General features: G+C 40.6%; 1 protein-coding gene across 4 annotated transcripts in view; it reads left to right on the top strand.

The window, feature by feature from the left end:
* Positions 1–26,144, top strand: part of pde1cb (phosphodiesterase 1C, calmodulin-dependent b) — a 104,150-nt gene that overhangs the window by 37,593 nt on the left and 40,413 nt on the right. The window contains exon 2 of one of the 4 annotated variants that reach the window (XM_058065236.1): positions 5,527–5,553. The exons of the other annotated variants lie outside the window; for them this stretch is intronic. Coding sequence (XP_057921219.1) covers positions 5,527–5,553 — 27 coding nt within the window. The remainder of the gene's footprint in view (positions 1–5,526; positions 5,554–26,144) is intronic. 4 annotated transcript variants of the gene reach the window in all.

Below are 26,144 nucleotides of genomic sequence, written 5' to 3'. Positions count from 1 at the left end.
TGTCATCATATCATGCCAGAGTTGGATGGCAGCTGCGTGATTGGTGCACGTGTCGCGGCATGGATTCTCCCACAGGGCATGCCAATTGCTCTTAGATAGACAGCTAGTGCGTTTGCGTTGGACAGCTCTTGTCCTTGCTCTGCAGTCCATTATGCAGCGTAAAGCACGTTGGCATCAGACGATCAAGGCATGAAACAGTGTGTCCACTTGGCTTTATTACCTCTTCTCTTTGACAAATTGGCCCTTTATGTTTTTGCATGGATTCCAATGGATTTCCATAAATAAATGACATAGCCGACCATGGACCGACCTAACTGTCGTCTTCACTGATTAATGGAAATCAATGAATTATTCAGTCACTTAATTAAGAGTTCATCTCAGGAGGTTCCCTTAAGGTATAGGTGACTTTGACTCAAGGTGGACGACCATCTGGCTTGTTAGGGCGTGACCGACATTAAATGTACCATGCAATACTATTTATCAACAATATTAAAATAGAACATTCCGTGTTGTGTGTTCGTCTCCGACATTGTGTTTGTCACCAGGAACACTGAAGTTTTGAGATGCTACATCATTGTTGGAAAAAAAGAATTATCGTATTTTCTGGACTATAAGTCGCTCCGGAGTATAAATCGCACAAGGCCAAAAATTAGGTCGAAAAAAACATACATAAGTCGCACTAGAGTATAAGTCGCACTTTTTGTGGGTAATTTATTTTCCAAACTACTTGACCAAAACAGACATTACGTCCTCTTGGAAGGCAAGTTGTAACAATAAAAGAATAGAGAACAGGCTGAATAGGTGTAAGATATGCTAACACAATGCTTATTCAGCTACACCAAAAATAAACATGAACACAAAAGGTGTCCAGTGTTTATGTAACATAACGTCGCTCTGGAGTATAAGTCACAGGAACAGCCAACCTATGAAAAAAAAGTGTGACTTATAGTCCGGAAAATATGGTAATAATTGATGGCTGTTTCGTGGTCGACTACTCGTCAAAAATAATAGAAAGACAAATCATATACAGTCTATAGCAGGGGTGGGCAAACTTTTTGACTCGCTGGCCACTTTGTCCCAGGGGGGGGGGCAGAATATATATTTAATACACACTATTTTACGCTTATAATTCTGACAGTCTGCATTGAATTATTAGTCTAATTTTATCTGTAAATCATACTATCAGCTGTCACTATCAGACCACAGCAAATTACGAAATTTAATTTTACAGTTTTGTTTTTTCTGAATCAAACATCCGACTTGACTTATGTTGCCAGCTGTTGTTAAAATTGTTAAAATTTGAAATATTTAGAAGCAGTTGATGTTTGCTAAATAATCACTAATAAATACAATAAATCACTATATTGACAGTTACTATGGTACCCATTATGCCATGGTATGGTCATATCACCTCGTACTTCGGTACGAGGTACATTATTAAAAAAAACAACAAAAAAAACCTTAAACTGTATTATGGAAAGCAGGAAGTGAACAAATGTAACAGTTACTGATTGTAAAAGCACCAGATGGAGGGGTAGGATTTAATAAGCTTTGCTTCTTCCTACTCCTTTTGGACATGTGCAACTGTGAACTGATTATGTGATGCATTCAATTGTAATCTGTTGCATGTTTAAATGAAATTAAACCATTACCATTACTATAGAAAGCAACTGGCGGGCCGAGTTCAAACGCTTAGTGGGCCGCATGTGGCCCCCGGGCCGTAGTTTGCCCACCCCTGGTCTATAGTATACAACACTAGTCACATTAATGCCACATAACTAGGGGGGTAATGATGAATTTTAATAGTGATTCCATTCACGATTTGTGGTTGCTGATACGATTCCATGACGATTTCGTTTCATTTTGAAGAATACGATTTGATTCAGTAACTTTTTAGCCAAAACGGTTTATTTTATTGTAAAATAAAAACTTGCATACTGGACAGTACAGGTGAAGGTTCCTAGATTCTGATTGCTTTATGAATGATTAATAATGCCGACATACTTGAGAATAAATGATCAATGAGAAAATCAGGAGGAACAGAGTTGACTATGATGAATTATTGACTTTAAATAGTGCAATCCAAACCTTTGTTTTTACTTTTTTTGTTTCATTTTTACAGTTTTATTTTATATTTGTTTCTACAATGGGCCCATAAAAAATGCGGTCCACAAATGGCTCGCAGGCCTCGCTTTGGACATCCCTGGTTCACATATTTCACAGGGATATTCCACACCTCCTATTTTATCCAGGCTAATTGAAGAGCGTTTTAGAGCTTGACACCCGCGTCGTTCCTGCTGGCTTGTGATTGTTTTTAGGGGGTGGGGGTGGGGGGACCTGTCAACAGCCTCCGCTGTTGCTTTTGAGAAAATATGTTGTCAAGGAGTCGTCAATGTCACCAAATCTAGTGACAAAATCGCCAAGTTGGCAACACGGGCTGCACTCTCTCAGCCCCACAAGCCGACTTGTACGTAATCGAGCCGATGTGAAGAAAGAAAAGATGGAGTTGTAGGCTTGTGCTAACAAACACGCATCCACATGAAGCCTGCCGTGCGTGAATGCAATGCACAGTGATACCATCGGAGAGAAAGTAGCACCGGGCGATTCTTTTAAGGAGGTATTTTTGTGATGCAAATGTAAGTTTAGAACAAATAAATTGTTGGCTAACTAGTTAGCTCAGGGATGGAAACTTAGCTCTACTCATACTCTACTCTTATACATCCCTGCAGTGATCCTGTAGCCCGCACAGTGTTGCACAATGTGGTGTAAACAAAGAGTAATAGGAGTGTAAAGGTGACTGTAGTCAGTCTATTCAGAAGGTCATAAACAGGTTTTCTATAGTCTAACTGCAAAAATATTCTCTTTGCTACTTTGTGGAAATTCACTTATCGAGGTCGGGTCTGGAACTAATTAACCGTGATAAACGAGGGATGACTAAATGCACTGTGATACACCGAATACACTCTAACGCCTCACTTGTCTTTTTGCATGTTTGTCACACGTTTCATTCATTTTCTACCACGGGGTCGCGGGAGTGCTCGAGCCTATCCCAGCTGTCTTTGAGTGAGAGGTGGGGTACACCCTGGACTGGTGGCCAGCCAATCACAGGGCACATATAGACAAACATGCAAACTCCGCACAGAGATGGCCAAGGGTGGAAGTGAACTCGGCTCTTCTAGCTGTGAGGCATGAGCGCTAGCCACTCTATCACCGTGCAGCCCTTTTCATATTCATTCATTCATTCATTTTCTACCGCTTTTTCCCTACAAGGGTCGCTGTCTTCGAGTGAGAGGCGGGGTGCACCCTGGACTGGTGGCCAGCCAATCACATGGCACATATAGACAAACAAGCATTCACACTCACATTCATACCTATGGACAATTTGGAGTCGCTAATTAACCTAACATGTTTTTGGAATGTGGGAGGAAACCGGAGTACCCGGAGAAAACCCACACATGCACGGGGAGAACATGCAAACTCCACACAGAGATGGCCGAGGGTGGAATTGAACTCGGGTGTTTTAGCTGTGAGGCCTGCGCATGAACCACTAGATCACCGTGCAGCCCTTTTCATATCATCAAACAAAATTAAATTTTTAGTTATTAGTCAATGACAACACAACTGAACAGAAAATGCAGTTACAGAAAAAGAACATCATACCAAATAGTAAAATATAGTGGTGGTAGTATGATGGTTTAGGGCTCTTTTGCAGGAAGACTTGCTGTGATAAATAGAACCAGGTATTCTGACCAAACAAATCCAACTTCTGCAGTTCTGCAGTAGGACAATGATCCAAAAACACACCAGCAAGTCCACATCTGAATAGCTGATGAAGAAAAACAAAATGAAGACTTTGGTGTGACCTAGTCAGTGTCCTGACCTGAATCCGATTGAGATTCTGTGGCATGACCTTAAACAGTCGGCCCATGCTGGGAAACCCTCAACTGTGACTGAATGGCAACAATTCTGCAAAGATGAGTGGATGAGTAGCCAACGCTTGTTTGCAGTTGTTGCTGCAAAGGGTGGTCTAACCAGTTAGTATACCATTTATACACGATTGTGGGTGGAATTAGAGCTAATGTGGGTTAAGTGTCTTGCCCAAGGACACAACAGCAGTGACTGGCTAACCTTCCTTTTGCACTATATGGGTCTTCAAATAATAACACTATGTCGTAACGTAGGCGACACGGCGGTCGAGTGGTTAGCGCGCAGACCTCACAGCTAGGAGACCAGGGTTCAATTCCACCCTCGGTGTGGAGTTTGCATGTTCTCCCCGTGCATGCGTGGGGTTTCTCCGGGTACTCCGGTTTCCTCCCACATTCCAAAAACATGCTAGGTTAATTAGCCACTCCAAATTGTCCATAGGTATGAATGTGAGTGTGAATGGTTGTTTGTCTATATGTGCCCTGTGATTGGCTGGCCACCAGTCCAGGATGTACCCCGCCTCTCGCCCGAAGACAGCTGGGATAGGCTCCAGCACCCCCGCGACCCTCGTGAGGAAAAAGCGGTAGAAAATGAATGAATTAATTAATGAATGTCTTAACGTAATGTGTGTTAGTCAGTCATTCATGGGATTTTAACCCACTTCCTCATTATGTCCAGCTATTCAATTATACAACACTGTCTCCTTGACACTCAAGTCAGCTCAACAGGGGCAGGAGAGGTGAAGGATGGGATGAAGGAAAGGAGAGGAAGTAAGGATGCAAGGGAAGGTCATTACAGCTGCTTCCTGTTTATCTATTTAGTCATTTTTTTTTTTTTTTTTTTTTTTACCATCTGCTACATCGGCCTTTGAGTATCGTTGTTGAAGCTCTGTCACAACTCAAACAAGTCTGGCCTACATTTACCTGACAGTTTGTTCCATACCGATCATTTTAATCACTTGATGGAGACACGGGATTGATTTTTTTTTTTTTTTTTGCCTCCCCTACGTGGAATACACTCCTTATCTCGCAGTCGTAGACGGAGCTCCGGGAAAAGATTGCTGCAAAGAACTATTGAAGAAACAAATCAAGCTAAGTGCTGCAAATTCTGCATGAGCGGAATTTCAATCCACGCCTGCGTGTTGTCAATCTAAAGTGGAAGCCTACCACTTGCACGTCATGACAAGGGCCTTCGGTGTGCGTTGGGGCTTTTACAGGAGGCGCTGCACCCTCCTCGTGCAGGTGTGGGTGTGTTTCAGCGATGTGTGGGCTCGCTCTACATAAGATGTGTGTGTCGTCAAGTGGGCAGGATGTCAGAGGGTGGAGTGCTTGTGTGCACGTATGCGATAGAATGCTAATGTTTTATGCATGTCCTCACCATTTCCTCTTAAATCATCCGCTTAAGTAATAGTACGTTGTACTGTTATTAACTTTACTGTCTGTAATATATAATATGAATAAATTCAGCACAATAAATGTCATATAAATACGAGCCTTTGTGTTCTTAGCCCTTGTGGTTTATTTATAGAGCAAAGTGGTATGTGAGTAAGCACTCTTATTATTTATTTTCATCCAAATCTAACGTTGTCTTTATCTCCGGCAGGCGGAAGTACAAGAAGACATCCCAGAGGTAAGACCTGGCGACGGGACACCGGGATGCCTCATCCTTCGCTTTGTTTACGGTCAAAGTACAGTGGAAACTTGGTTAGCATCCACAAGGTCCGACTCTAACCAAAATGTACTTTAACCAAATAAATTTGTCCCATTAGAAATAATCGCAATCCAATTAATTTGTTCCAGAAAGACCAAAATATCAACACAATTTGTAGAATTTTACAATGATAGTTTGATGAAGGGAAGAGATAAAAGATCATTTAAGTTTTCTTTTACCTTCATTGAAGACTGTCACGATGACGCGATGTGGCAGCGAGATCAACACCTTCCTCTTCAACACCACCATTCTGTTTTGCCTAGGGGTCTCACAAATAGGACATTAATAGAGGAAGCTAATTCATTCCATTAATTAACATTTTCAGCGTAATTAACACATGCGGACCATGTCAAGCCACCCCTCTCTGTTATGATATATATGCCGAAAATGTAGGGTTACTTATACCTTCATTGATGATGTGATTCTTGACAAAGTGAGTGTGATCAACACAGTCACCACTCTTGTGTTTTGCCATGAGTTATTTCTTGAATTCTGTCGTGTTTCTGTGCTTCTTTATCAAAACTTGTGACTTTCTTTGGCTTTATTTTGTACTGGAGTCAAAATAACATGAGTCAACCGTTGATGACATCATAGACGGGCGACAGAGCTGACTTCCGCTTCCTGTTGCCGTGTATTAGCAAGTCGCTAACAACGATGTTTTGTGATAAAAATACATTAAGAACACGGTCACTCTCTTGTAGTAAATACACGATAAGACGCATGCTATATTGTACCGGATAATGTACTAAAACTTCGACAAAATGTTGCTGTAAATATTGGACGTCAACACAAAAACATGCTAACTGGGGCGCATGCTAACTGAGGTTCCACTGTATTGTGTTTTTCAGTGTCTGAAAAGTGTACTCATATTTCCCCTTCATGTCCATCTTTTTTATCCTTAAATTTTCTTTTTTGTTGTTTTTTATTTTCAATTTAGTTTTTTTGTGGAATTCCGCCCATCTTCCACAATCTCTATGTGGGACATGAACTCTGTTCCGTGAATTCTAAAGATATAAAAACAGAGCCACGTAGTGACTAGCTTCACCACACACTCGCCCACAGGTGTAGTGTTCTTTTCTATGGAAGCTCTGGTAACGTTTATGATGACCAAAATAGGGAAAAATACCAGACTATCTCAGTGGAATAGGTGTGTCCCATTACATGCATGAATTACCTGCCTCTTTTTAACTGTTTTTATATGTTTAGAAAACATGGAGAAAGAAAAAAGCTCTCACATAATGATTGTGGATGATGGACAAAATTCCCATTGGGATAGTGGCGGAAAAATCAAGTCTGTCTCTGGATAAAAAGATGTGCATGAGGGGGAAGTGTAAATCCTGACAAAAAACATCCTAATGTGACTAATAGTTATGACCTGTAAAGTCGTAATTGTCCGAGAATAGATGAACTGTTATGTTAATACGTGTTCAAGTTATGAGGTAAAAGTCATTCTGTTATGATTTGTAATATAAATCATAAGTTTATGAGAAGCAGCAGTCTAAGACTCGTTGTCCCTGTTTGTATGCCACCATAATTCTTGATATTTATTGCTTCTTTTATGGCGTATTTGTTAAAATTTGCATCATAATATGACATTACCGACTGAAACAAAGGTGATTTATGCTTGTAATATTATTCTTATTCTCCTGATTGAATGACTTTATTATTGCAATTTGATTTGTTTATCTTTCTACTATGTGAATAGAAGAAAAGTCCAGTTTTGAATAAAAGTATGCATTATATAACCATGTGTACCTGTATACAGTACTGTGTTGTATTTAATTGGCCTTTTTTTTTTGCACCGGTTAGCTCGTCCTACTATTTAATGTGCTTGTCAAAACATCCTCATTATTCCACAAGTATTCATTTGTAAACGCGACATATCAGTCGCCCCCCTCGATACATGGCGCCTTGAGCAAGCACGAAGTGGATGCCGTAGACAACCATAACTCACATGCACACATATTATTGACGCCTGCGTAAAACTTTCATTTGTTTGACTCTGTTTGGCGAAGCCCGGAGGGAAATCACAGCCTCTATTAACTGCAGTTAAATGCATTTACTTAATGGCACAAAAAGCGAGGATTAATTCATGCCAGTTGAAGAAGTAGCTAATGGATATTTAAGGATCATTTATTAAGGTTGTCTCTTTATTGATCTGAAACATGCCATCGGTGGCCATTACTCTTTTCTCTGCTGTGATTATTTTTTTTTTGCACACCAAAACAGCAAATTGCATCGATTCAGGAGCTGTGGGGACTTTTGAGTTGAGATAGTTAAATTGTTGAGGCTGTATCGTCAAATTAAGTTACACTTGAAAAACCCCTTCTGTTCTAATAATACCATGAAATGATGTGCTTATGAAAACACCAAACAAACAAAACCTCGCTCTGTGTAACTCAATATACAGCAGCATTCCAAACCGGTGGGTCAGTGAACTTGCTTTCAGTGAAAGTGAAAAAATAATATGAATATAACCTTGTGAGTTCATTTTAATGGAGACTTTTTTTAAATGAAGTGGCGTGTCATCTATTAAAGGGGACCTATTATGCTTTTTCCACTTTTCTGACCTATAAATGTAGTTAGAATGTTGTATTCTGGTGTTAAACCATGCCAACGTTTCAGATAATGAGGTTTGCACATTTGGAAGTGAGCCCTGAAAGAAGTTTGGGATGGATCAAAATGCTCGGTTTCAGAGGGCGTGGTAAAACTATTGCTTTGTGATGTCACAGAAAAGCGGGCTTCCTTATGGGCGTGGCTGTAGGCACAATACACACTCTGCCCTCCTCTCAGCTTTGCCTCTCTGTTTAATGGTAATGGTAATGGTTTTATTTCATTTGAACATGCATCAGATTCCAATTGAATGCATCACATAATCAGTTCACAGTTCCACATGTCCAAAAGGAGTAGGAAGAAGCAAAGCTTATTAAATCCTACCCCTCCATATGGTACTTTTACAATCAGGAACTGTTACATTTGTTCACTTCCTGCTTTCCTAATGTAGTTTAAGGCATTTTTTTGTTTTTTTTTAATCATTTTTTAATTTTTTTCAATTTTTTAATGGGTACCATAGTAAGTGTCAATATAGTGATATATATAGCACATCATGACTGGTTCAAGACTCTTCATCCTTGTATTTAGCAAACATCAACTGCTTGTATTGTTTCTTGAAAATTGAGGCAAGCTCAGGCAGAAGTTATTCGAGCAAAAGAAAAATATTTTCATCTGTCAACGGCATTTCACACAGGACTGTATTTGTGAACATGAACGTGAAATATCCGCCGTGCTCTCGCCAGGAAAGGTGCATTAATGTCAGAGACGCAGTGAGAACCGCAGTGCTTACTGGTAGTCCTGTAAAAAACGTGTAATGACCACATTTCCACTACCGATATTCTGCTAAGATTGTCTGCAGTTCGTAAACACGGCACCTTCACATCCGGCTTCTGAGCTCCACAGCACGAGTGGTGCCTCTGACATAGTGTGCCCGACAATGAGTGCTCCTCAGAATCAGAATCAGTTATGGCTACAAATGTACACTTTGTGAAAGTTTGCAGCCGGCATGGTTTCCAATGTTTCAATTATGGCATAAATATATAATATGAATATTGTATTATATTAGTATTGTGTACTATTGTATATTGTCTATACTAACACCTGCTGCAGTCTGTGGAGTGCGTTGGCACAAAGTTCATGACGTGAGCAAATGGCACACGGTAACCAAGCTCTAAACAAATAACGGTTGCTGAGGCGCCACTCTGATGCGGTTTTCATGGCGTTTTCCTCTGAGCTGTGGGATTGCTGCACAGTTAGAGCAATCGAGCGAAATGCTGCTCATTGCCACAGTCTCTATCTCTCTTTCTATTTCGCCATGCTCGCTGGGTGAGTTCCTGTGTGGAGGAGCCATATGATTGACAGCGCCACATGTGTCTGTGTAATTACAGATGGGTTAATTGGCAGAGAGGAACACTGGGACATTGTCATTACTGGCACACCAGGACAGCCCTTCATTCAGATGGAGGGAGAGAGAGAGAGAGAGAGAGAGAGAGAGAGAGAGAGAGAGTGGGGAGCGATGGAGGAGGTGAGGGCGTGATGAAAGAAAAGATGGAAGCAAAGAGAAGATATTTTGTGTGGATCTAGTACGTGGGCTTGGCGTTGGTGGAACACAAACTGTTTACTGTCGCTATTTTGGATGATTGTGTTTGATCACATGGTCGCTATTATTGTCTGATGCTGCCTTTGCAAACCTTTGGGAAAAAGCATACCTGCCTTTGGTGGAATTGCAACTGACATTCATTCATTCATTTTCTTCCGCTTTTTCCTCCCGAGGGTTGCGGGGGATGCTGGAGCCTATCCCAGCTGTCTTCGGGCGAGAGATGGGGTACACCCTGCACTGGTGGCCAGCCAATCACAGGGCACATATAGACAAACGACCATTCACACTCACATTCATACCTATGGACAATTTGGAGTGGCCAATTAACCTAGCATGTTTTTGGAATGTGGGAGGAAACCGGAGTACCCGGAGAAAACCCACGCATGCACGGGGAGAACATGAAAACTCCACACAGAGATGGCCGAGGGTGGAATCAAACCCGGGTCTCCTAGCTGTTAGCGTGCAGACCTCACAGCTAGGAGACCTGGGTACTCCGGTTTCGGAATGAATGGCAGAAAACTGGGACTCTCAATTTAAGACCAATTTCACCAGGGCGTGTCCCAATCCGATGCTGATATCGGATATCGGTACGATCCCTCCATCCATGGATCCATCAATGGATCCATCCATCCATGGAGCCATGGAATTTATAGTCCAGTGTGACTTTACACGTTTTTTTGACTGATGCGACTCATACTCCCAAATCTGGGAAAAAAATGTTAAAAGCTACTTCATGTTTCCGTGAAAATTCATCCATCCATCCAAAATTCATGGATCCATCCATCCATCCATGGATCCATCCAGCCATGGATCATCCATCCATCCAGCCATCCATTCATCCATGGATCATCCATCCATCCATCCATTCATCCATGGATCATCCATCCATCCATGGATCATCCATCCATCCATGGATCCATCCATCCATCCATCCTTGGATCCTTGGATCATCCATCCATTAGTCTTTCTTTTTTCAGTTAAAAAAGAGCAAGCTGACACCAGCATCAACTATGCATGCATCATTTGCATTCTCATTTGTTAATGGAGCACATCATCGTCTTAATGATAAAGCAATTTATACCCGCTATTAGGAAAATGTATTTGCTTTATGGGACTGGTCACCGTCTTGGCTCGAGGTGCCAAATGCAACAAACAAGTCAAGTATGGCTCAGTTGGCCCCTGAATGCTAATAAATGCCGGCCAATAAAGAGACTGATGGAGGACACAGAGACATGGCCTAATGGGCTGCTCTTGAAAGGCAACCGATGCCTGCAAGATCTGCTCGCTAATTACTGACATGAGCTTCAGTTCTCTCTGGCGACTTCCTTTCCTGTGAGTGACTGACCATTGGTTGGTACATTCATATTCACAGCACCCTCTCGTTGGTGTTTACGGTGTATATCACATTGGAATGCTGCAAGATTTTAATAAAAGGTGTTTGTTGTTGTGGCCCACAGGGTGGCTATTGGTTAGCATGTTGGCTACACAGGTCAGGAGATCGAATCTCCATTGGATATCTCTGTGTGGGGTTTGCATGTTCTCCCCGTGCATGCGTGGGTTTTCTCCGGGTACTCCGGGTTCCTTCCACATTCCAAAAACATGCTTGTGTTTGGATGGATCGTTCCGATATCAGCATCGGATTGGGACACTCCCTGGTGAAATTTGTCTTAAATTGAGAGTCCCAATTTTCTGCCATTCAGTCCGAAACCGGAATACCTGGAGAAAACCCATGCATGCACGGGGAGAACATGCAAACTCCACACAGAGATGGCCAAAGGTGGAATCGAACCCGGGTTTCCTAGCTGTGTGGCCTGCGCGCAAACCACTCGATTACTCAATTACATTCCAAATGCCAGTCAAGGGCGTACACCGCCTCTTGCCCAAAGTCAGCTGGGATAGGCTCCAGCGACCTTTTAGCGCCACAGAAAATGGATGAATGAATCCATTGTTGTTGTAGCTTTTAGTGCTATAATTCTCATAACTACTAAATGCACATGTAAACACATATTTTAGACACTTTTTATACAATATATAATGCAAACAGATCACGATTAATCTATATTAATTCAAATTAATATGGCTTAATTACCCATTAACCATTATCCATCTTTTCAGTCCTAGTATGCTGCTGTAACCTACATCCTCGATTCGCATAGTGGGGTACGCCTAACCCGGGGGGGTACATGAATTAAAAAAAAAAAATGAAAAAAAAAAAAACAGGGTGACTCCACTGGTACCTGAATGTCTCATCTTATGAAAGACAGTGGACCTTTAAAGTAGTCATTTCAACTTGAGCGAAACACTACTCACATGAAATGATCTCATTACTGGGCTGAAAGGGAATTATGAGTCCAGGCCACAGTTGATTCATTGGACTGGTCGGGAATGCCAAAAACACATCTCAATCCCCCTGCTGTGTAAACACATCATGAAAAAGAATAGTCGACTGTAAATGTCACAGAAGCAGAGTCACGGCCGCGACTGAAAAAACAGGAGAACAAACATGGTCGTCCCAGAGGGGCGAGAGCGGACACAAAAAGTCGCTTACTACAAAGATATATTGCCGGGTGGGCCAACGATGCGAGGTGGGCTGCGCTGTCAAAACACTTCAGATGCATTCAGACATCTTCATCGCGACAAAGACGAGCATTCACTGACGCAAACATGAAAATCAAAAACAGTAAAGGTCGAGATCTTTCGCTGAGTGTAAAGGACAAACAAATAACAGAAAGATATAAGCTAAAAAAAACAAAAAAACAAACCCTTCTAAGTCTAAAGGTTTTTAGTAACATTTGAACATTTGAGTTGCTCCGTCCTGCACCCATACCCCCTCAAGGATGTTTTCCTTGATTGCCATGTTTTCCAACCAATCATGCTCAAATTTTGTCAGTTCCCTAAAGCTGTGTATCAAATTTGGTCATTTTTCAGTATCACACTCTAAAGTTACAGTGCATTCATGTGTAGCTGTGCGAGAACTTTCAAGTCAGTTTGGCTTAAGGGGTTTAATAACAGCGCCACAATGCACTGTATTTGTCAGTAAATATTGGACAATTAAAGTGTTCAATTCACTTTGCTTGAATATGTTATACGTATAAAGGCTGGGAAAGGCTCTAGCATACCCTAATTAGGATAAGTGGCATAGAAAATGTACTCCAAATTGTCCATAGGTATGAATGTGAGTTTGAATGGTTGTTTGTCTATATGTGCCCTGGGATTGGCTGGCCACCAGTCCAGGGTGTACCCCGCCTCTTGTGCGAAGACAGCTGGGATAGGCTCCAGCAACCCCTCCGCGACCCTTGTGAGGATAAGTGGTAGAAAATGAATGAATGAATAATAATAATAATGATGATAATAATAATACGGCTGCACGGCGGATGAGTGGTTAGTCCGCAAACCTCTCAGTGAGGAGACCTGAGTTCAATTCCACCCTCGGCCATCTCTGTGTGGAGTTTGCATGTTCTCCCCGTGCATGCGTGGGTTTTCTCCGGGTACTCCGGTTTCCTCCCACATTCCAAAAACATGCTAGGTTAATTGGCTACTCCAAATTGTCCATAGGTATGAATGTGAGTGTGAATTTGGTCCAAATTGGTAGAAATTTGTAGAAAATGAATGAATGAAAAGGAATTATGTTCCCATCAGGATGTTATGCTGCTGATACCGATCCTGATAATCTAGGAGTGAAATCGATACCGATACCAATACCAATACAATACCAATACCAATACCAATACCAATACCAATACCAATCATATGCCATCCATACATTTTCTACCGCTTATCCTCACAAGAGTCGCAGGGGGTGCTGGAGCCTATCCCAGCTGTCTTCGAGCGAGAGGCGGGGTACACCCTGGACTGGTGGCCAGCCAATCACAGGGGACATATAGACAAACAACCATTCACACTCACATTCATACCTATGGACAATTTGGAGTCGCTAATTAACCTAGCATGTTTTTGGAATGTGGGAGGAAACCGGAGTACTCGGAGAAAACCCACGCATGCACGTGGAGAACATGCAAATTGAGGGTAGGATTGAACTCTGGTCTCCTAGCTGTGAGGTCTGCGCTCTAACCACTCGACCGCCGTGCTGTTTTCTTTCACTTATATTAAAATAATCTACTGTAAAAGTTCAATTTTACTGTCGATTGAAGTAGCAAAAGTTTTTCCTTCCCTTTTTCCACAAACCAAAATGCATTTATTGTACTTCCTGCTTGTAGCGGTATCTCCAATTTTAGGAACTATCCAAAAGTACAGGAAGCTGAATACATCAATTTCAGCCATGACTGACTTTTCCTTCCTTCTGTAATTCTGTTAATGAATAATGGAGGTGTCAGGTCTTTTTTTTTCCCCCCGTTTTTTTCCACTGCATAATAAAGTCTTAGTACATCCTCAGATGAAAGCGTGAAATAAAGCTCTCTCAGGGAGAAAAATGTGCACTGATTAGCTCTCCTTTCTTTCTTTTTGTTGCATGTACCTTTCTTCATCTATTTTTTCCTCCTGTTGCCACGTCTCTTCGTCTCGGCTACCACCTGATGATTAGAGTAGTAATTTCCCCGCTTCCACCATCTCTGGGCTAATTATATTGTCGTGTTTTCTTCCTTCGAGCCGTTTCCAAGTATTGCAGGTGCACGTTTTGTTTTGTAGGGTTGCTTGAGCGTGATTTTGTGAGTCTGTGTTTGGGTGGAAGTCCAATTCCAAGGATGTCCTTGCTTTGTGCATGGACCACATTAATGTCAAGTGGATGTAAAAGTATGTGTAAGTGTCTGCGTCGCTTATTTCGACCTCGTTAGCTGACCTCACTTGCATAGCTGAGCTAATCCACGATGACTTGACGTATATTCACTCTCAGGATTTATTCTTCCTCTCAAAAATAACAACATTTCAGATATCATAAGATGATTACATCAACAATTACCAATTTATTTCCAGACACTTTTCACATTTTTCAGCTAGCCTGCTTCATGCTATCAACTGTACATTAAAGCTGGCTAGCATTAGCCATTTCGCTTATGTTCAAATGCTCTACAACACATTTTGTAACAAACATTTAGCAGGCAGCTGTTTACTCTAGCAACTTTCTAAACTCTTTACAGTCGTTAAAATATAAATTATTATACTTTGTACTAACCTGTGGTACAGAATAAGGAAGGCAATCCACGATTATTTGACATATATTTACCCTCAGGATTTATTCTTCCTCTGTGGTTTTGTCATCTACTCTATCCCGCCATCGCTGCTAGCACCCCCTAGTGGACATTGCGGTATTACACCCAAACGCCAACAATGGAGATTTGGTTATTTTAGAAACAAATATATAAAAAAAATAGTAGGGTGTCTTTTTTTCTTTTACAACTGAATTTTATATGTATGACATGAACTATTACTACTCTTAAATACTCTAAGCATATTTATGCATTTTAAGCATTTTTTTAAAAACCATGTTACCTTATCTTTTCTGTACCTTACATTAGCATCCTCGTGATCGATTCTGAGGCTTTCAAGTTTTTATCCAGTGTTGAGTCCATACCGCGGTGATAAGGACATAAACGTCACAGGGCTTCCCTGGTTTCAGATTCAGCTCTTTTAAAGCTTCCCCATCCCTGCTGCCTGCATTGCAGATTCATGGTGCTGATTGTCGACTCAATCTGCTTGTTTATCTCCAACCAACCTCTGCCTCTGCATCGCGCCGCTATACCGTACAGCCTGCTGTTTGTCCACATGTGTCTGAGGCAGATAGGCAGAAATGGACATAAAGGAATTGGGAATTTTGTTTTCCGTTCGTTCCTACTTGGGATATATGGGTATGGTTGCTTTGGCATTGTTGTATTAGTTGTGATTTATATCAACATAAATCATACAATCACAATCGGCGAGATGTTTAACCCGGAAGAGTTTGCAGCTGTGAAATTAGCATATTATGCATTTCCCAGCATGCTTTCCTGTAGTAAAATGCTCACTTTTGTCTGGCTTATGACTCTTTAAGGTGTTGTTTTGTACAGACAGGGTGTATGAGTTAAATTACTACTATTTTTAGTCATGTACAGTTGAATTATTTTGGTTTTTGGTCTGAGTTTGTATCCTGGTCTTTCCCTTCATTGTGGATTAATACTTTCATTATTATTATTATATTATATTATATCTTATTAGTGATGATTGCCAAGTTTGAGCACATTTTCCTGATTGTAATTCATAGTTACAGGCACTTATAAATAAAGGGGCAATTAGATTTTTAAACTTTTGATATAATTCATTTCCCCAGGTGATTTCCCTGTTTTTGGTCTCGGAGTTTGATTTGTTTGCATATTTTTTCATTCGAATGTGACTTGCTGAAAATCAATATTATCTAAATAATTCCTAATTTGATCTTAAAAGTTGATACAAGTTAGCAAGTTCCTCTGCTACTTCTTCATGCTCCCATCCATCCATTCATCCAGCCATCCATCCATCCATCTTCTACCGCTTATCCGAGGTCGGATCAAGCATGGAGGCCCAGACTTTCCTCTCTCCGGCCACTTCTTCCAGGTCCTCCATGTGGATCCCAAACACCTCCCTAGGGAGGCGTCCCCACGTCTCGCCCAAACACCAACCCGACCCAAATCATACCCCTCCATCTGCTACTTTTACAATCAGTAACTGTTACATTTGTTCACTTCCTGCTTTCCATAATACAGTATACAGTTTAAGTTTTTTTTTTTTTTTAAATAATGCACCTCGTATCGAAGTAGTAGGTGATATGAGCATCCAATGCCATAATGGGTACCATAGTAAGTGTCAATATAGTGATATATATAGCACATCATGACTGGTTCAAGACTCTTCATCCTTGTATTTAGCAAACATCAACTGCTTGTATTGTTTCTTGAATTGGCTCATCGTTGTGCATTGTTTGAGGTCCTTACTCAATCCATTCCATAGTTTGATTCCACATACTGAAAAGCTAACTCTAAACTCTAAGATGCTTATATGTACACTACCGCTCCAAAAAAAAAAAAGCTATGGCTTTTCAGTATGATGATGATGTCATATGATGTTTACACGAGCAACCCAAACTACCTTGGCGATAATGACATCATGAACACCGCTGCTCTAGTGGATGCGTGTCCTCGCCAAGTATGACGTGTGTGTGTGTGTGTTTGTTTTTCCATTCAGCTATCTGTCAGATCACCTCATTCATCTCCAGCCAACCCAGTTATTTCCTAGTGGGAGTTGCAGCATATTCAAACAGCTCAGCTTCTGTGAATGACGCGTCTTCAAAAAAGAACGAAGGCTTCTCTTTAGGCTGTTTTCATCAATGACAGCACAAAAACAATAATATCCTTACACTGATGCTTCATACATGCTAAGGACTGTTTTGGTGTAGATATCAGCGGCAGGTTTAGGTGGAGGTTTGCCTTATTTCAGTATTGTCTCTACAAGGGCAGGTCAATTTTAGAAGAAAAAAACAGATTGCAATATGACACCGATGTGGATGGATCGGTGCAGAGACTAAAACTGACTCTCTGGAGACGAGCGTGTCCGCAAGGGAAATCTTGGATCGTATTCTTTCGGGCTCTTGTTGAATGCGGTGAAGAGCAAATTGAAGGTAATCATCTCAGTTGTTTTGTCAGCAACCTGAGGAGAAGAATACATTCTGCATAATGGCTGCAACGTCACTCAACATAATCGACAACGTCAATTATGCAAATTTGTTACAGGCGGTGCATCGCTTAATAAAATTGTCATTTATTTATAAGAAGATGCATAAGGTCAATATGTAGAAAGAACACATGGTGAGGCAGAAGTGGAGACAGCAGAGAAAATGAGTAGAAACCAAACACTGAAAATAAGCAATCGGGCTTGCTTGTTTCGTTCAACATGACGGCCCAACAATAAACACCCCAGTGCTGCGTCAGCTTCCTCAACATCAACGCTAAACCAACAAGGATGTTTTACGAGCAATTCTGGTTATTGGCTCTGGTGCCAGTATTCAAATAAAAACAGTGGAACCTTAGTTAGCAGCATTAGTCAGTTTCAGAAGGTCCGACACTAACTGAAATTGACTCGAACAGAATCAATGTTTCTTATAAGAAATAATGTAAACCCTTATTTTCTGTTCTAGAAAGAACTATAATATAGAGTATTATTATACTATATACTATACTATAGTACTATATACTATATTATTATAGAATTATAGTTTTTAAAAAGGCATGTTAAATACATATATTACATATGTATTTTTTGGCGACTCCAAATTGTCCATAGGTATGAATGTGAGTGTGAATGGTTGTTTGTCTATATGTGCCCTATGATTGGCTGGCCACCAGTCCAGGGTCCTGCGACCCTCGTGAGGATAAGCGATAGAAAATGAATGAATGAATGAAAATATGTATTTTGTTATATATAAGCCACACCTACTGTAATTTATTGTCTAAAAAATACTATACTAAAGTAGAATCTAACTTACACGCCACGTATGTTGGTCATATGAATATGCTAATATTTTGACTATGGTAATGATTTTACACAAAATTACAAAAAATACATTTTACACAAAAAAATTGACACTGTTATTCTTGGTAAATAATGGCTCCCAAATAATCAGGATTCTTTTGCACTCATGTCACGTCAGTACATGTAGTAGTACTGTAAAAGTACATTAAAAAATAGTATTTTGTGTATCCAAGCCAATGATGAAAACAGCTTTATGGCTTATATGAGTACGTGTCCCACACCTGATAGCTACGAGCCGAATATTTCCTGTTGACATTCCTCACAGCTTGCTATGCTATGACGCTAAGAAATACAAAACAAAGACTTTCATTGGTGGATGGGAGCCATTTGTGTGAGTGGTTGGGTCCACGTAATGCACACTTGATTAGCGCACTCTCACGGCCAATCTGAAGGAGCGTGGAAGATCATTAAGTCGAAGTGGAGCACCTTCAGTGTTCATAGTATCTCTGCACGCTGTTCTTGCCCAATGCAATGCGGCCTAATTGAGACAGGAACCGAGTGGCTGGTTTTGAGTCCACTGGCGGGAGGGAATCATATGTAGCTTGATTTTCTACTTCCTCCTTTTCCCAATGAAACCATTATTTTTGCTAGGATAGAAATATCTTCAAGGTGACAAAGAGATGATGAATTCAGCCCACTACATCTCGCTGCCTCATTAATTTCATTTTGTGGCGATTCTTCCTTTTTCTGGAACCTTCATTTTCATTAGCAGCATTAACTGGATTTGTGATTCCGATTAAATTAAATGATGACTAAAGTGATTGTAGATCATTCTCCATGCAGTCGCCCACGGATCAATGCATCTGCAGTGAAAGTAGCTCCACACTATAGATTTAATGTGGATTTAAAAGCAAAAATGGGATTGAAAAATAGTTAACGAAAAATAAATAATTGTGGAACTCAATGACGAAATTAGAGTGGAACCTCGGTTTCCATTTGTCCACTTGCCTGCGTATCATTCGATCAATCGAGTACCCAAATGCAGCATCATTGGCGACTCAGTGTCTGTGAAGAATGGGTCGTGGGTCTGTTAGAGCTGGGACACAATGGACAGATTCTGACCAAGGAATCCCTTAGTCGGCCCAATCAAATCTATTTCATGGTTTTCCTGATTTTTTAGTTTTTTCCCCCAAGTTCTTTTTTTCCGTTTAAATTTTTCAGAAATAATTTTTTTTACCTTATATTCTTATTTTACCAGCGTAGACAGTAAATAAAATTGTGGAACTAAATGACGAAATTAGAGTGGAACCTCGGTTTTCACGGGTTTTGGTTTTTGAAGTCCATTTGCCTGCGTATCACTCTGTGGAATCGAGTACCCAAACACAGCATCATTGGTGACTCAGTCTCTGTGAAGAATGGCTTGTGGTTTTGTTAGAGCTGGGACACAATGGACAGATTCTGACCAAGGAATCCCTTAGTAGGGCCCTATTAAAACTATTTCATGGTTTTCATAGTTTTTTTGTTTTTTTCCAGGTTCTTTCTTTCCTTTTTAATGTTTCAGAAATCTTTTTTTTTTTACCTTATACTCTTATTTTACGAGCGTAGACAGTAAATAAAATTGTGGAACTAAATGACGAAATTAGAGTGGAACCTCGGCTTTCACAGGTTTTGGTTTTTGAAGTCCATTTGCCTGCGTATCACTCTGTGGAATCGAGTACCCAAACACAGCATCATTGGCGACTCAGTCTCTGTGAAGAATGGGTCGTGGTTCTGTTAGAGCTGGGACACAATGGACAGATTCTGACCAAGGAATCCCTTAGTCGGCCCTATGAAATCTATTTCATGGTTTTCCTATTTTTTTTTGTTTTTTTCCAAGTTCCTTCTTTCCTTTTTTAATTTTTTCAGAAATCATTTTTTTTTACCTTATACTCTTATTTTTACCAGCATAGACAGTAAATAAAATTGTGGAACTAAATGACGAAATTAGAGTGGAACCTCGTTTTTCACAGGTTTTGGTTTTTGAAGTCCATTTGCCTGCGTATCACTCTGTGGAATCGAGTACCCAAACACAGCATCATTGGCGACTCAGTCTAAGTGAAGAATGGGTTGTGGTTCTGTTAGAGCTGGGACACAATGGACAGATTCTGACCAAGGAATCCCTTAGTAGGGCCCTATCAAATCTATTTCATGGTTTTCATAGTTTTTTTGTTTTTTTTCCAGGTTCTTTCTTTCCTTTTTAATGTTTCAGAAATCAGTTTTTTTACCTTTTACTCTTATTTTACCAGCGTAGACAGTAAATAAAATTGTGGAACTAAATGACGAAATTAGAGTGGAACCTCGGTTTCGTTTTTGAAGTCCATTTGCCTGTGTACCACTCTGTGGAATCGAGTACCCAAACGCAGCATCATTGGCAACTCAGTCTCTGTGAAGAATGGGTCATGGTTCTGTTAAGGTTAGGACACAATGGACAGATTCTGGAATCCCTTAGTAGGGCCCTATGAAATCTATTTCATGGTTTTCCTAATTTTTTTGTTCCTTCCTCCCTCCCTCCCTCCCTTCCTTCCTTCCTTCCTTCCTTCCTTCCTTCCTTCCTTCCTTCCTTCCTTCCTTCCTTCCTTCCTTCCTTCCTTCCTCCCTCCCTCCGCCCCCCCTTCCCTCTCTCCCTCTCTCTCTCTCTCTCTCTCTCTCTTTCTTTCTTTCTTCCTTTCTTCCTTTCTTCCTTTTTTCCTTTCTTTCTTTCTTTCTTTCTTTCTTTCTTTCTTTCTTTCTTTCTTTCAGGGATGTAAGAGATGAGTATGAGTAGAGCTAGGTTTTTATGGGGATAGGCTCCAGCACCCCCCGTGAAATTGAATGAATGAATGAATACTGCTCAAACACTAGTCAGGAGCATGCTTCTCTTTTTAAATATCTGCTGTTCAAACGCTCTTCAAAGATCCTCTATATATGACAAGACTGTGTGTTGTGAGCAACTTTCTTCAAAAATGGTTGTCTCTCCCAAGGTTTGAGGTGAAGTCTTGCATTTAGCCATTGGTCGCCAGTCGAAGAGGCATGCTGTAGCATAGAAGAATAAGAAGGACTATCTGCTATTGTTTTTTTCCTCATACTATATATATATATATATATATATATATATATACACACACATGCAATGTGATGTCCTTGTTTGTGACAGGTTGAAGGACAGACCATGGGTGATCTGCACCACTTTTCAGCATGTATTGATTTAATGGTGTGTGTGTGTGTTTGCATGTGACAACTACATTGTCCCGCATCCTCCTCGTTTTTCTTCCTGGCTCGGTTGTTTTTTGTAATTAGCCACCTGAATCATCTGTCCTGTGGTGTATATATACGTATGCCAGTTAGCAGCGGCGCTATCGCTGCAGCTCAGCCTAAAAGGATCAGCCTCCCTGTGTTTGCTTATGAGCTGATGCATCTGTTGTCTTTTGTCAACGGCTGACCCCCGCTACCTGGATTACCGCTGCAATAATCTGATGGAGGCACAGAATTATATACTATGTTTTATTACTTCGCTGGATCAGCATAATAATCCCATTGACCGCGCCGCTTTCTCTACCCTTGTCTCCTTTTATCGAGTTAGCTTAGTGGCCTACCACGGGTCATCCATACTGCCCTTTACCTCAACAATGTAGTTATCTTTAAGTACCGTTCAAGATTATGGCCCCACTTTTATTCAAATATTTCTCAGCTTCTGTTCCCACGTCGGATCTCTGCTGGGAAAGAGCGGCGGAACGTCTCACTGCTCTAAAAAATGATGCATTTTACCTTTTCAATTTGGCCCCAATCTTACAAAATCCATGACATTTATGGACTAATACTAGATAATAATAATATGTTAGTTCTCAAACTTTTCTGATGTAATTTTTTCACAGGATGTTTTGATAGAAACTAACTTTCCTACTCCTGAAACGTTGCACATAAAAGAGTGAAAATGCGTCCAAACGTGTGCATGTGCTATTATTTTTCTGACAAATATTGATTGAAACAAGCCAATGTAAATTGTGGTAAATGTGGTATACACCTTTAGCGTACTGACAAGCACGGGTGTGTACAATTTCAACTAAATTGATTGGAAAAACATGGCCACCATCAATCAAAATGTCTTTGGGACAAATTGTCCATAAGTTATTGAGCATTCGTCTGATGATGATAAAATGATGGTATGTGTTCCATGTATACTAGCATTTTGTTACAGATGTCCCTCGCCACGTCGCGGTTCGAATTTCACAGCTACACTTTATCAAAGTTTTTCAAACACAAATTAATTGATTAATCATGCTGTTATTAGTAAAAGATTAATGCATACCTACGAATTTTCAATGTCACTAGGTTTGTAATTGTTTGGTGAGACATGGACCAGACCTGATCTCCGGAACAGCAGGCTTTTATTGCAGGTTTAAATGGTAATGGTAATGGTTTAATTTCATTTGAACATGCATCAGATTACAATTGAGTGCATCACATAATCAGTTCACAGTTCCACATGTCCAAAAGGAGTAGGAAGAAGCAAAGCTTATTAAATCCTACCCCTCCATCTGGTACTTTTACAATCACTAACTGTTACATTTGTTCACTTCCTGCTTTCCTAATATAATTTAAGTTTTTTAGTTGTTATTTATTTTATTTATTTTTATTTTTTTTACATTTTTAAATATTTTTTTTATTTGTTTTTGTTATATATTTTTGTCACATACCAAAGTAGGAGGTGATATGACCATACAATGACATAATGGGTACCATAGTAACCGTCAATATAGTGATATATATAGCACATCATGACTGGTTCAAGACTCAGCAAGTTGAAGTATTTGTGATTTTAGAAATAAGGAGTTAGTATGTTCTCTGTAGGCGGCATTATGAATGATCCTTACTGACCTTTTTTGCAGTACATTTAGCGAGTGAAGATTGCTTTTATATTTTTTTTTATAGTAAATGATCTCAGGCACAATATTAAAATACAAAAAATATATCATAATCATAACAGGGGGTACTGTTGTGGCTATAACCCAGGACACTAAAACTCAACTCTGAACCCCTGACATCATTATATCTCATATAGTGGGTATTATTTTATGTCTAGAGTGCTCTAATAATGTTAAAACCCATATTTATGCTCTAACGATGAAAATATTACATTTATTAATATGGAGTCCTACTATTAAATTCACTAATCACCGTCGGGTCCGGAACCAATTAACCATTTATAGGAAATATTTTGTAGATCATCCAGCGACTAGGATACCCGGTGCCTGAATAGAGACCTTCATGTGTCATAGTACCTCATTAATTCATTTATTCACATCTTTTACTGTGTTTCTATTTCACCATCACACTTAAAGTGTACTTTTTGGCTTTTAGTAGTAGTTACCATTGCTGCAACACGGTTGCCACAGTAAGGGCTTGACATCTCATAATGGGACTGACAGATCGAGGTGTGTGTGTGTGTATTAAAATTATTATTTATCATGGCATCAGAATTTGGCAATGCCAGGACTTGTTGTTGGCATACAGGACGGCTCTTGCAAATCAACGTCCCCATGATACGTACACATAACGTGGGATTGTGAAACAGTTTTGTTAATGGGCGAAATGCTGTTTTTAGGATCGTTAAGAAATGTCCCTGGATGATTACTTTTCTTACCAGAATGGGAATATGTTGGCTTTTTGACAGTGTGGGAGCGTCTGTTCCAAACCATAATGGCTTCATTTGGTTTGCTGCACTTTCATCATTACAATTATTTGACTTTGGATCTGCCCGGCTGGCCACCAGTCCAGGGTGTACCCCGTCTCTTGCCCGAAGACAGCTGGGATAGGCTCCAGCACCTTGTGAGGAAAAAGCGGTAGAAAATGAATGACTTTGGATCGCTGCCTTCTTCGCTTTTTCTTGTATTCTTCTTCCTGTTTTCTAGTGTAGGAGCTTTGGACTTGATTCATTCACCGCTCTTGTTGAAACTATACACAGTGTAATAGTGCAAAGCTTTTAACCCCTTGAGGAGATGAGGTCACTTGTGAGTGGCCAACGGCTGATTGGTTCCATCTCATTATTCCAGCTTCTAATGGGAATCTGTAAACAGAGCATACGGTTTAAGCAGAAGTTATACCCTGACCTGTGATTTACTGACTGTTTGCGAGTGTGAGCGTTTCCCTTTGTATTGCACTGACATTTGCCTCAGATACCGTATACACTGATCCAGAGCATCCCGAGGTCTCTATTCAAAATGCCATCAATACAGTTAAGCTGTATTTAACGCTTTCCCACCACACCAAAGCGCTTCCACGCCGTTGGCACTTTAACCTACTGAAGACGTAGCATCAGGAGTAACTTGGGGTTGAATACTTCAACACACACCAACATGCTTGTTGTCCGTAACATATGTGTCCTCCCATTTCATAACCCCACTTCCACCATTGGCCACTCCATCCACAACACAGGCACATTTGAATTGAATATATATATATATATATATATATATATATATATATACTGTATACTGTATGTATGAAGCAGGAAGTGAAAACATACTAGTACTTGCATGACCAGCATACTCACCTGACATGTTACCATCCATGTTCTGGATTCATTTATTCATTCATTTTCTACCGCTTATCCTCACCACGGGTGCTGGAGCCTATCCCAGCTGTCTTTGGGCGAGAGGCTGGGTACACCCTGGACTGGTGGCCAGCCAATCACAGGGTACATATAGACAAACAACCATTCACACTCACATTCATACATGCAGACAATGAACATGCATGTTTTTGGACGCATGCAACCTCCACACAGAGATGGCCAAGCAGAGATTCTAACCTATGTCTTCCTGACTGTGCGGCCAACTTGCTAATCATTCATCCACCGTGCAGCCTGATATATGTCATTCATTCATTAATTCATTCATTTTCTACCGCTTTTTCCTCACGAGGTGCTGGAGCCTATCCCAGCTGTCTTTGGGCGGGGTGCACCCTGGACTGGTGGCCAGCCAATCACAGGGCACATATAGACAAACAACCATTCACACTCACATTCATACATGCATGTTTTTGGACGCATGCAACTTCCACACAGAGATGGCCAAGCGGAGATTCTAACCTACGTCTCCCTGACTGTGTGGCCAACCTGCTAACCACTGGTCCACCGTGCAGCCTGATATATGTCATTCATTCATTCATTTTCGACCGCTTTTTCCTCACAAGGGTTGTAAAAGTGTTATATACTATCAGCTGTATGTTCCCATGTCCTATGTTTATTCAGGAGCACTCATGCACAGGGAGAACATGCAAACTCCACACAGAGATGGCCGAGGGTGGAATTGAACCCTGGTCTCCTAGCTGTGAGGTCTGCGCGCTAACCACTAGACCGCCGTACTGCCCGATATATATGTCATATAAATCGATATATCGATATAGTAGATGAATCGTTACATCCTCCAATCCCACTACAACTGGGGTGGGTCATTCATGTTTTAATCTCTGGGATTACACAGCGATTGCACCAATGTGCATTTGGGATTATATATTCCATGTCATTGGAGAGTGCATGTTTGACAGGATAGCATAGTTCTGTATTGACGGTATGCCCGCTGGATGCAAATCAAAAGTGCGGATTTGTTTCAGATTATGGTTGATGTTTTTTTTTTTATTATTTTGTTGTGTGTGCTCTGGATTGAAATATCTCCTATGTCAGGTTTTGGTTACGTTTAGGGACAAAACATACGGTCAGTGTTGCATCTTGGGAGCTTCATGGACACGGAGCTGAGTTGGGGGTGGAGTGTAGATACGGTGAAAGACTATAAATAAGGTCGTGTGGTGTGCATGTTCCATTTCGGCAATGATCATCCCGTCCCAGTGTGAATTGTGGAGCTATAGCTCCTCGTCGAGGTCAATTAATGCACTTGGGTTGTTTTATTAT

The sequence above is a fragment of the Doryrhamphus excisus genome, chromosome 1, assembly GCF_030265055.1.
Source record: "Doryrhamphus excisus isolate RoL2022-K1 chromosome 1, RoL_Dexc_1.0, whole genome shotgun sequence".
Classification (NCBI taxonomy): domain Eukaryota; kingdom Metazoa; phylum Chordata; class Actinopteri; order Syngnathiformes; family Syngnathidae; genus Doryrhamphus; species Doryrhamphus excisus.
The sequence above is the reverse complement of the archived record's forward strand: the minus strand, read 5'-3'. Positions and strand labels throughout refer to the sequence as shown.